Source organism: Arachis stenosperma, chromosome 7, assembly GCF_014773155.1.
Source record: "Arachis stenosperma cultivar V10309 chromosome 7, arast.V10309.gnm1.PFL2, whole genome shotgun sequence".
NCBI classification, from domain to species: domain Eukaryota; kingdom Viridiplantae; phylum Streptophyta; class Magnoliopsida; order Fabales; family Fabaceae; genus Arachis; species Arachis stenosperma.
The window spans coordinates 4,906,518-4,919,247 of NC_080383.1; the positions used below are offsets into that span (position 1 = coordinate 4,906,518).

At 35.2% G+C, this 12,730-nt stretch overlaps 2 protein-coding genes across 3 annotated transcripts; one reads left to right on the forward strand and one right to left on the reverse strand.

The window, feature by feature from the left end:
• The first annotated feature begins 4,488 nt into the window (after positions 1–4,488).
• LOC130941209 (uncharacterized protein At3g49140) lies at positions 4,489–9,782 on the forward strand. Its single transcript, XM_057869628.1, has 12 exons — positions 4,489–4,796; positions 5,074–5,173; positions 5,676–5,901; positions 6,062–6,164; positions 6,287–6,351; positions 6,821–6,937; positions 7,039–7,137; positions 7,318–7,471; positions 7,884–7,993; positions 8,135–8,275; positions 8,537–8,632; positions 8,934–9,782. The coding sequence occupies exons 1-12, from the start codon at positions 4,748–4,750 to the stop codon at positions 9,027–9,029; spliced, it is 1,356 nt and encodes a 451-aa protein (XP_057725611.1). The 5' UTR covers positions 4,489–4,747; the 3' UTR covers positions 9,030–9,782.
• An 87-nt stretch (positions 9,783–9,869) lies between these two features.
• LOC130941208 (putative pentatricopeptide repeat-containing protein At3g49142) lies at positions 9,870–12,654 on the reverse strand. 2 transcript variants are annotated; one of them, XM_057869627.1, is made up of 2 exons: positions 11,776–12,009; positions 9,896–11,692 (listed from the first exon to the last, which is right to left on the reverse strand). In XM_057869627.1, exons 1-2 carry the CDS (start codon positions 11,830–11,832, stop codon positions 10,133–10,135), a joined length of 1,617 nt encoding a protein of 538 aa, XP_057725610.1. In that variant the 5' UTR covers positions 11,833–12,009; the 3' UTR covers positions 9,896–10,132. The 2 variants fall into 2 exon arrangements, with proteins under 2 accessions (XP_057725609.1, XP_057725610.1); XM_057869626.1 differs by having other exon boundaries at positions 9,870–12,654.
• Between the last annotated feature and the right edge of the window lie 76 nt (positions 12,655–12,730).

A 12,730-nucleotide genomic window follows, 5' to 3' on the forward strand; every position in this document is an offset into this window, starting at 1 on the left:
GTGAATCTAAGGGTAAAGTATGCTCTTTTTCTTTTAACATCAGTTATTGATATTACACAAGATATATAGAGAGATGATTAATGTCATATTTACAAGTGAAGCTAGCACTATATCTCAAAGAACGTCTCATCACATTTTATATAACAAAAAAGCTGCATCAAATGTCATATAATCTATGTGCCAAGGACATTAGTGAAGTGATTAGATGATTGCTTACTTGAATATAAATTTTGGTTTGGTAAAATTTTTTATTTTGTATTTGGTAAATAAAAAAGACTATATATTTATATTTGTAATTTTTAAAAGATAGTGGTGTTTTAGAAAGTATTTAAGATGAAACTTTTTAAAAATGACTTGTATTGATCAAAATTAAAAAGTTTAATATAATTTTATATATTAATTAATATCTAAATTTAATTTTTATATTAATATCTATTATAGTATTTTTAAATTTTAAAAATTATTTCATAAAATATATTTATTGTTGTTTGTATTTATTAAAAATTATTTTTAATTTAATTTATCAAACATAAATATTACAATTTTTAAAAAATTATGTTTTAAAAACTAATTTTTAATTTTTTATAAACTACTTTTCAAAAGTTTTTATAATTCTGTTCAAACAAAGGATAAAAAAAATTAGCATCAGGCCAAACTAGAGTAATTTTTTTTTTATAAGCGTAAGCAGTTATTTCTAAATTGTAAAAACAATTATGAGAGATTTATATATATGTAATACGAACATGATTTACATGCAATACGAACATAAATATTTTTTTTTAACCAAAATTTGAACAAAATCACCTAGAAAAACTCAAAAAAATAGGGCGCTTTTTTTTTTTTTTGCTAGGAATAACGTGAATCGGATCGAATATAACCAAAATTTCGATCCAATCCGTATTAAAATTATCGGATCGAATTTCGGATATATCCACAAAATATATAAATTATTTAAAAAATTTATTTTTATTAAAAAATATCAATAAAATTATTTTTTATTCCTTTAAATATATTTATTTTTAAAATATTATTAAATATATTTTTTAAATAATAAAAATAAAATAATACAAGATCTATGATAATTATTAGTTGATTTTTTTTTGTTTAAATAAAAGAAAAGACCAAAACAAACACCTCCTAAATCAGAAGTGATGATTTGCTGGAGAACATTACTAGACCTTGACCAAATTACATGATTGAGATAACTTCTTACTTCATATATAGTCATTTAATCCGTTATTTTATTTGCTCTCTAGTTATCTAATCAACTTGAACATATCAATGTCTTTATAAAAGTTTTTGAATTTTGTTAACTAAATCAATAATTTTAGTGTACCTACTACCAGAGTCATGCAAAAGGTGCAGAACATCCAAACAATTCATTTCACACACAATGTCTTTCAAACCGCAGTTTCAAGCTAAGACAAGTTTCCTCGAGACTGTAAAAAGCTAACATCTAATGATAGACTAGGGAGGAGAACTACCAGAACAGTTCGAGATTCAACTCTCATTAGAGTCTCTAATAAAACAGACAAAACTAGTCAAACTCAAATCAGAAAATAAACTTGCATTATAATTAACTTTAAAGCTATTACCTACAAGGTGTTTCCAACACCCACGATTCTTGAAGGTGTTGTAGGAAGAATACCGGTGCATATAAAGTCGTCCATAATAGTGCTTCTGATAAGGGCAACTACCTTATGACCTGTCCAAAGATTTCCAACATTGAAAACATCATTACACTTATATCTCCATAACCACTACACTTCGGCCCCAAAAAGAACCTCATTACCAGGCACGACCTTTTTAAACCAAGCCTCAATGGAGGTACCTTCAAACGAGTCAATAATGCGAGGGTCTAATATTTGCCAAAGACTATTGGATTTAACACAGTCTCGCATGCAATGTTCAAGTGTCTCCTAAACTGCATTGCATTTCCGGTATAAATCCGAACTAGCTAGATGCCGCTTGAATCAGAAAGCCTCCGTCGGGAGAGTGTTATGAAGTCCAATCCACATAGTGAATTTGATATTTTTCGAAAGATTTAAATGGCAAAGCCAGCTCCAATCACTATTTCTATTCCAATTCACTTTATGTTTTAACAACCAATTGTAACCTTCTCTTGTTCTGTACCATTTTGCCCTTGTAGGCCACCAACTCCACCATAGATCGAGGTCTGCCGAATTTGGGTAAGAAAAGCCGCAAATGAATTGCATAATTGTAAGAGGAATTGTCGTAGCAAGCATATCTACCACCTAAGATCTATCACACGGTTCACGCCACAAATCAGCCACTACGAATTCTGACTCAGATATGTGAATATTGGGAACAAGATCACAAAATCTTTCAAAAGGGATCCATTCATCATACTACATGGATTGCTACACATCCCCTGTATTCCACTTAAGCCCATATTTAAGAGCCTCATATGTTTTAAGAATGTTCTTTCAAGTGGCCGATGTATTCTTTCCATGACTGCCACCAAAACAATTCAAATTTTAGAAGTATTTTTGCATCACAAACTGCACCCACAGTTTATTTCTATTGTTGAAACAATCCTAAACCAACCTGCCAAGAAGTGCCAAATTAGCACAGTATGTATATCTTACACCTAAATCACCTACTTTTTTTAGAGTAATAGCTACTTTCTTAACCAATGACAACCCTCTTTCATTATTATGGCCTCTTCATAAGAACTGTTGCATCAACGAATCAATCTTTTCACATGCATACTTTAGAAGGAGAATAACTGCATGCAGGGGTGGCAAACGGGCCTAAACCCACCGGGTTAGCCCGCGTAACCCGCCAAAAAAGACGGGTTGGGCTGGAAAATTGGGACCACCAAATAGCAAAATCCACTTAACCCGCACCTCTTAAACCGCGGGTTTTGGCGGGGCGGGGCGGATTTCTCCGCTGGGCTTAGTATTTTTTAGCAATGGGGTATTTTTACAATTTTTTTTTACCAAAATCCAACTTCTCCGGATCCAACTTACAAGAGAATGAAGATGAAAATTGAGTGTTTTGAATTATGTTTATTTTGTTTTAGAGGCAATATTTATAATTATGTTTTGGATTATGTTTATTTTGCTTTGGAAACAATATTTATAATTATATTTTGGATAAAAACTTGGTTTATAATTATTTTATTAGATATTTATAATTACACTTTAATGTTTGTGAATATAAAAATTATAATTTGTTTATACTTTTAGAAATTATAATAGTTAAAAGTAAAAAACAAAAGAGGTTTTTTTATGCCTTTATATATATATATATATATATTATTTAATAGTTAAAAGTAAAAAAAAAAAAAGAAGAGGATATTTAGCGGACTTGGCCTGCCGACCCGCCATCCCGCCGTTAGGCAAAGCGGGCTGGAATTCTAGGACCGCCTCACTAGGCGGGGCGAAGCGGGCTTCTGGCGGGGTGGGCTTCCCCGCTTGCCATCCCTAACTGCATGTTATAGATCGGAATAGAAGTTATTATCAACTTAACCAAACAAAATCTTTTTGCCTTATTCAGCAGACACCCCTTCCAACTAGCAAGTTTATTCTGAATTTTTTCATTGACTTCTTGAGTCGTCCTCCTAGAAGACCTTTCATGCCTAATATTAACCTCTAGGTACCTTCCCAAGTCCTAACAAAAACGAATACTAGAGACTCACGAGAGCATTTCCTTCCTTCTCACATAAATATTCTTTGAACATTGAACCCTAGACTTACTAAAATTCACCCGTAGGCTTGATGCATTGGATAATAAGTCCATGCACTTCATAACTTCCTCTACCTAAATTTTTGTAACTTTACAGAATAGCAGTAAATCATTAGCAAACATCAAATGAGATATTTTTGGGTCATGTCTGAAAACTGATATTAGTATCCACGAGCCTTGAAAAATCTATTAAACAATAAAATAAGTAAGACACTCCGTACAAAGCACAAAGAGATAAGGGAACATAGAATTTCTTTGTCTCAAATTTTTCTAAGGGTTAAATATCTGAAATAAAACATAAAAATAATATTTAATTATTTATTTATTTATTTTTGTAGATCTGCAGATATGCGAATACATATATAAAATCCACAATTTAATTCTATTAGTGTGTGGATTGAATCCAATTCGATAACCTTACAAATTAGATTAATATCCATAATTTTCGAATCGAATTCAGATAAATGCCATAAATATACGGATTGAATCCGATTTATAAATACCCTATTTTCTTTTCCCTCAACCACATCCTTTTGTTTCTGTTTTTTCAGTTAAAAACCTTCAAAAGTTTTATATACCCAAATATTAAACGTGAAAATAACTCCATTTTATGTTTGTCGCAAAAATAATAATTCAAAATAACAGAAATAATTAAATAATTATAAAAAAATATTTTATGTATTAAATTTAAAATTTAGAAAAAAAAAACGAAAAGAGAATTGGCAATTTGGCATATTCGGAATCTGTGGGGAGTGGCAGCAGTAGGTACAGCCGCAATTAGAACACAAACAAGAAACAAACGTAGCTCCAAACTTTCAACTCTGCAACACTTTCGGAACCATTAAAGCTTAAAGCTCACACCTTTCAGTTTGAGGTTCGAATTCCACCTTCCAACTCCACAAAACGACAGAACCCTATGGCCGTTTCAGCAGCAATTTCACTTTCCTTTCTCAACACTGTCTCTGTCACATAAACAAAACAACAAACACATCATCTTCATCATCATCGCATTCTCCGTCTCTCTCTCTCTCTTCTGATGGCTATTGTTGCCGCTGCAGCTGCTGCTGCTTCTTCTCTCCCCTCTGGTAATTTTTTCCCCGTTGCTCAAAACCCAACTCATCAACTTGAAATAATAAAAAAAAGTTTTTTCTTTTTTTGGGGGTGGGGGGGGGGGGTGTTCTGTGAAATTTGAGATTTAGATTATTTGTTAAGAAAAGAAAAAAGAATGCAGAGCATAGAGAAGGTCATGTAATGTAATGAAACTATATAAAATTAGTTGTGGGAGTGTTAGGTAACTATTGGGGCCGATTGAGTTTTGAATGATTGAGTTTTTGATAGTACTTGTTGTACACTTAATTGCAGAAGGGATATGTCATTCAATATCATGTGGAAATGGAACCACGAGCAATTCAATGAAATCTCTTATTGATGGTAGAAGAGTGCATGACTTTACTGGCATGAGGTGCTTACATGAGTAACGGTTATCTAATATCTATCCTTATTCACAGAAAAGATTGATCTGCTCACTGTTCTCTTGCTGATATGATTGTAACTGCTCACCCTTAATCCAATGAACACAATATTCATGTGTTATTAACTATATGTTCTTGTCGCGTTGTTTGTTGCAAGATTTGAATTCTCTCAACCAAGTAATTTTATGGCATTTCACATTATTTGAAGAGGAACCACCTAGGATCATGAAAATAAGAATGTTATAGTTTTAAATTAGTAATATAATTATTGATCGTATCACAACAGTATTTTCGGTTGGCCTTATTCTCTTGATTCTGCAACCAAATATCCATCCAATGTTATTCAGTGGCAATTGACAAAATCAAAATGTGTGTCTGCATTTTGTTATATCGGTTCATTATTGTCACATTTCTAATCTTAGCTTAGGAAGTTATTGTTCCTGGAAGATATAACTTGCATTGTTTACTGAAAATTGTTTTGGTTAACTTTAGAGGCAAAAGTTCAGTTTTCGGATCATCACACTTCCTTTGGCTATCCATGGGTCACGATCTGTGCCTTTCAAAGGTTTGTGTTGCTGCAGACTATTCAGATTCTGTACCGGATTCATCTAATTACATGAATAAACAAGGTTATCATCCTCTTGAAGAACTGAAAGTTTCTCACAATACTCGCCCAGCTAGACTTTCTCCTGCTGAGACAGCAAGAACCACTGTTGAGGTTTGTGGCTATATGATTTTTTTGTCCCCCCCCCCCCCCCCCCCTCTCTTCCCTCTCTCTTCTTTTTTCCCCTTAGATGCATAATTTAGTGCATTTCATTTGCTGGACATATTGAAGCATCTGTATGCTTATATCAACTTGACCTTTTTGTATGTATTAGGCTAATAGAAATGCTTTGCTGGTATTTCCTGGAACTGTACACTGTGAACCACATGAACAGATTTCATGGTCTGAGTTTCAATATCTTGTTGATGATTATGGAGGTTTGTATATATGTATGCGTGTGTGTGTGAAATGTGAATTATCATGTGCTTGCATTATTTAATGATTTAACATTAATTTAATCACTGAATGCTTAAGCTTTCTATTGCCTTTTTCTGTGTAGACATATATTTCATAATCTCTGAAGACACTAACATTTTGGAGGATCGTGGTGCAGATAACCCAGTGGTAAGAACTTTTCGGCCATGTTTGAAGGGTAATTGTTAAGTACCTAAGGAAACTGAGAAACTAAACCTTAAAAGCTAGCTATTAAGGAGGAAAAAACCACTTTCCTTAAATACAACATCAAACATCCTATACTACCTGATGTGAGACTTGGACATCCCATAATATCCAAGTCTCTTAACAATACACCACCCCTGGAGAACTGATGTCCATGGCAACTTCACTCTATCAACACTGACCACAACAAAAACTTTGATACCATTGTTAAGTATATAAGGAAAGTGGGAAACTACACCTTAAAAGTTAGCTATTAAGGCGGAAGAATCACTCCTTAAATACAACATTAAGCATCCCATACTACCTGATGCAGGACTTTGGGCACCCCATAATACCCAAGTCCCTAAGAGTAGCCTTATTTATTTAATCGAAGTTGTGGTTGTGAAATTGACGTTCAAGATTTGACTCTCTTCAGAATGCTTTGATTGGAATGGACATTCCCATATATGATAATAGAAGAACAGCTAGTCAATATGACCTTTTTGATGCTGGAAGCAATGAGGAATTCCCATTTGATGATGACTATGTTGAGGTTTGCATTTTCAAATGCTTAGGTTACAGAATGTTATTAGTTGTTCTAGCTACTACTTCTATTGTATGCACAAAATTTACAATGTTATTTTCTGGTAACAGGTTCTGGAGATGGAAGAATCTAATTTCCCAGTGAATTGGGGGCTGCCAGATACTACCGGCATTGTTCATCCTATTTACTTTTCCAAGTGCTTAACAAAGGTTCTCTCCCTCCCCCCCCCCCCCCCCCCCCCCCCCCCCCCCCCCCAAAACACAAAAAAAAAAGGAAAAAACTTTTCTTTCCTCTGTCCCTTTTTTTTTTTTTTTTTCGTGTTGCATGGTAGAACTGATTACTAATAGTTTCAAGAAATGATATTGAATCTTTGTAAAATTCTTATGCAGGCTTTGAACATGGAATATGACAAGAAAATGAACCATCCTTCAAATGGTGTTTCTATTTTGGGGTATCTTAGACCCGCTTTTGTTGACGAAGAGTCATATCTGAGAATGATATGTCACCCCGAAGATGTGGATGGATACAACTTGGAACGTATAGGTATCTGGTTTTTCTAATCTTGATATTCTGGATCATCTGATTTCTTGTTTATAATTTGCTATAAAGTCATTATGGTTTTTCCATGAGAAACTTTTTAAAGCTGTACTCCTTTAAAATTGTTGCAGAAAGATCTTGTGTAGTTGAGTGAAGTTGTGTATTTATTTTATTAAACATTCAAAACTTCATAGAAGTTGGTTGAGTTTCAACCACTCTTTCCTAGGATGCCAATCTAGTGTAGGAATACCTACAATGCATGCTTGTTATTTATCATTGCAATCCTATGAGTATATCACTAGCAAAGGCAGATTCCCCTCTTTCCAACCAGTGTATGAAATCTTACTTTCTGTAATACAGAATCATACATAACTTGTCTTTCAAACTTGATTTTGTTTTTTCATTTTTAAACTTTTAGACACTGAAGAATTACGCTCAAAGAGTTTTAGTGATCGAAGAGACTCTGGGTTGACACTATATCGATTGGAGATCCTGAAAATCAAGTTATATTCTGTGTATGGATGTCAGGCATGTATCTCAAACTGGCTTCATACATATGCTGAATAATGTTATCTCTACAATTTGGAGTTTTGTTTAGAGAACAGAAAATGTACAGAGCCATTCTTAATTACAAGTTATGAATGTTCTGCCTACCCAAAATATTTGCAGTCCGATATTAATTCGCTAGACTTTCAAGATGCTGAACCCGATATTCTGGTGCACTCTTCTTTGGCAATTCTGGAACACTTCAACCAAAACTGTGATGATGCTCTTAAAGCTCTTTGCAAAAAGAAGGGTCTTGATGTTGAGGTAATCCATATTTTCAACATTTTATCCTTATTTGGTTATGGTATCTTTCTTTAAAATTAACATGCAGTTTGAAAGATATAGTGTTCATAAAAGGATGAATAAAATGTCTATATAACATATTGTCATAAAAGTCTTTGAAACAGCTTAATGAAAATTTACACCATACAACCATTATGTTTGAGAAACTAATTTGACTCAAGGTAATGAAAATTAATAGGTTTTTGCTGATTTATTTAGTTCATTTTGTTACTTGGCTTTCAGGGAGCTTGCTTAATTGGGGTTGACAGCCTAGGCATGGATGTTAGAGTTTTCAAAGGGTCAGAAGTGAAAACGCATCGCTTTCCATTCAAAGTGCAGGTAAGCATCTTAGGTTTAAATCAAATGCATATTTTTTTTGGTTGATTCTCTGATGTCATGGATCCTCTTATTTGAACTTCTTGCCTAACACAAATAACAGTTGTTTAGATAGTTTAGTTACAATCGTTTGGAAAATCTGAGACCACCACGTAGGTTATTATTGCGCACCATCTAATTGACCCTTTTCATATAAGCTTTTGTGAAGTCATGGATATGAGTTTGGTTAAAGAAAAATGTCTCTCATTCTTTTGTGATCCCTTTTCAAACTCATAAATGGATTTTTTCCTCTTTCCATTTGCAGGCCAACTCTGTATCTGTAGCTGAAAAACAGATTCGGCAACTTTTGTTTCCCCGATCTCGCCGAAAGAAGTGTGTGAAGTCATGGCGCAGTGCTTAGAATCCGCCAAGAGTAGACTATCCCTAAGCTGAGTTGGTCCTTATTTTCTGATTTTCCTTTTCTTTCTGCCTTAATTAGAGCCTGATCCGGAGCAATTAAGATGTACATTAAGATGTATGAATAGGTCTATAATTTGTACATTATTTCCAGGTTAGTCCTATACCTCAATTTTTCATCTATATCATGAAGTTTAGGGAAAAAGGAAGTTAAGGGCATTGCCCACTTTACTAAGGGGGATTACTGTATGCAAGAATCAAAACTCACCATAGTCTTTTGATCCTTGCTGGCTAAACCAACCCCCATTGGCCTCTATTTCAGGCTGTAAAAGGGTTAAGGTGGTTGCTAACTTGTTTCCTTTTCACTTCTCTACTTAGTTCAAAACTCCAAAAAATTGTAACCTCTTTTTCCTGACAATAATAAGAATGATAAGTGGTGCCAAGGGTTTTCTGCTTTACAAAAATTATAGTATGGCTTTATATTATGTTTTCACAATTATAAGAGTAACACTATTGTACAAAAATTGTAATACCCAACCAAATTTGAGTTACTATTTTCATTCCTGATTTCTGTCAGAGCATAATTCTAGCCAAATAAAAGCCCTCCTAATGAAAAGCGAAATGAAGAGTTAGTTAACTATGATCTTCTTGTTTAAAGAAAGAAAATTGATCAAACGTTAAACTTGATCATTGGAAGATTATCTAACGACTAACTAATTGTAAATTCAGTGCATTGATGTACCCGAAAAGAGTCACTGACTAGAATAAATTAACTTACTCCACAATTGGAAACAATTTTATTTGAAATAGTATGAGAGACTAAATATTGACATTTTTCAATTAGGATGGACCACACTATAAAATGAGAAATAAATAATCCAATTGAGCATGGCTTAGTTGTCCAGCTCCAGCCATGGTTATATTGCTATTGGATTAAATCGCTTAGTAAATTAAATATCATAGTTGGAACCAAAAATATTCAATAAAAATTGAGTATATTTGTACAGAAAAAATGTTAAAAATAAATAAATTCTCTGCCATCATATACAGATTATATTTCAAAATTATTGTAATGTTGTAGGATACAGTTATACTTTCACTGGGAACTCACCAATAATCTCCACAAGAGCATATACCATCCTTAAAATGGTGGAACCGATTGGTGTCCCTAACGACAATTTCGCGTCCAGCAATCTTGGAGATAAGCTTTGCAGCAATATGACAATCTCCGCAAACACGAAGATTTTTTGTGATTCTGATTGGAGAATTTTGAGTATTCAGCAGAGCAAACACAATGGCTAACTTTTCACTGTGGACAGCAAGATGGCATTCCTTGTCCTCCTCCTCCACATCATGAAGAGCAGAATCGGTCTCAGGGACATAACCTAACTCTTTCATCTTCCCCACTAGCACACCAAGCTCTTCATAGATCTCCTTTGATTGTGGATGCAACGTGTCACCTGCGAGAAAAGTATGAACCTGATTGTTCAGCTCAACATTGCTGATTCCAGGTGTTTTTCGAATTCTCCTTCTCTTCATTAATGATCGAACAGCAGTAACTTCTTTCCATCTTCCGGCCTTGGCATAAATATTGGATAGCAAGACATAGTAACCTGATTGCTCAGGAAGCAACTGAAGTAGGTTGTCAGCTGCTAAAAGCCCAATGTCCATGTTGGAGTACACACGACAAGAACTAAGCAGCGCGCCCCACACCCTTTCATTGGGCTCCACCGGCATCTGCTTGATGAAATTGTAAGCTTCATCTACTTGACCGGCACGCCCTAAAAGATCCACATAACAAGCAAAGTGTTCAATTCTTGGTGTTAAGTTATATTTCTCTGTCATCTGTTTAAAATAGATTTTCCCTTCATCCAGTAATCCTGAATGGCTACATGCCGAGAGAATTGCGACGAAGGCAATTGAATCTGGGCTCAGACCAGAATTTTGCATTTCTGTAAATAGTTCCACAGCATTACAACCTTGTCCAGCCATAGCATAGGCAGATATCAGTGAAGTCCATGAAGCAACATCGCGAAGTTTCATCCTATCAAATACTTTTCTTGCATCATCTAAACATCCACACCTAGCATACATGTCTATTAATGCATTTTCCAATAGCAAATTTGGACACAATTTCTTCCAATCAACATATTCATGAATCCTCCTTCCTAACAATAAAGCCGAGAGATCCCCACAAGCTGGAAGAACACTAGCGCAAGTGATTGCATCAGGTTCTACCCCAGTTTTCTCCATTTCTAAATACAACTCTACAGCTTTGCTAGGCATAGAATTTTTCATATACGTCGCTATCATCACATTCCATGAAACCAAACTCTTCTTGTCTAAATTCATAAACATATCCCTAACATACAAAACATTATTAGATGATGTGTTACTTACAGCTGGCATGAGACTAGCCAATGTACCTGCATCTGGTTTTTGTTTCAAAGCCTCCATTTCCCGGCAAACCTCCAATGCATCATCAAACTGCATATTCTGCGCATATCCTGCAACCATTGAGTTCCACGATACAACATCCCTGCTTGGCACTTCATCTAGAGCACGCCTTGCCTCGAGCAAGCAACCACATTTCCCATACATTGCAATGAGACCATTCCCAACGAACACATTTGAATCAAGCCGAACCTTCAGCAGAGCTCCATGCAGCTGCAACCCAAAGCTCAAATTATCAGAGCACGAGCAAGCCTTCAGAACACAAGGGTAAGTATAATGATCTGGACTAAACCCACCATGAACCATGGCCTTGAAAACATGCAATGCATCATCAAACCAATGGTTATTAACATAACTTCTAATCATGACATTATAGAACACAACATTTCTCTCAGGAATTTTGTCAAACACCTTCCGTGCAAACCCGGGTTCACCACAAGCGGCATATGCTCTCATGAGCTTGATTCCTAGAGATGGGTTGTCATGAAAACTGAGGTAATAAATCTTGGAGTGGACACTTTTCAAGGTTTTTATATCTGGGTATTGGTCTAATGCTTTTCCCAGAAGTTCCTCATAAAAGAAGGGGGTTTGTGGGGATGACAAAGTTTTTATTTTTGAAGAAACAAAGGCTTTTAACTTGGGAAAATGAAGAGGTTTCATGAATTTGAGAATGTTATTTTGTCTATGTTGGATTGCATGGCACTGTACCCACTTGGAGCTTCATTAGCACCAGAAACCAATACAACCATGAAATGGGGGCTTTTTTATATAAGTAACTATGCCAAACACTTTATTTCCCAATATACGCATGGAGTGAAAGTGTTACTTAAATACGCATGCCCAAGTCTCGGCTGCCGCCCGCGAGATGGGATTCAACTCAATATCAAGTGTAGCGGCCCTGAAATGGAACAAATCTGCAGCAGGTTCCATGTCAATGGCGGCGGGCACGAAATGGTGCAGCAACCATTATGTGGTTGTCACCCACGAAATGGGGAACATCATGGACGGCGGCCACGAGTTGGCACCAATTCAACTGCGGCGCACTTGAGTTGGAACACTTCTGGTGCACTGGCCACGAAATGGGATCGTGGAGTGCCTATATAAACGGTGCTGGATCAATTACGGAAGAAGATATTTTGTATCCACTCTCCTCCAACTCTTCAATATTCTCTCAAGTTCACTAGCTTCTTTCTCTCTTAAAAATTTTTTGGGTATTCAGATTGGCTTTTTTTGTATATGGCTTCGGAGAAC

Coding starts and splice junctions, on each gene's coding strand:
- LOC130941209 (XM_057869628.1), top strand. CDS start 4,748: ATGGCTATTGTTGCCGCTGCAGCTGCTGCTGCTTCTTCTCTCCCCTCT. Junction 7,472..7,883: donor ATACAACTTGGAACGTATAG/GTATCTGGTTTT, acceptor TTAAACTTTTAG/ACACTGAAGAATTACGCTCA. Junction 7,994..8,134: donor ATTCTGTGTATGGATGTCAG/GCATGTATCTCA, acceptor AAATATTTGCAG/TCCGATATTAATTCGCTAGA.
- LOC130941208 (XM_057869626.1), bottom strand. CDS start 12,139: ATGAAACCTCTTCATTTTCCCAAGTTAAAAGCCTTTGTTTCTTCAAAA.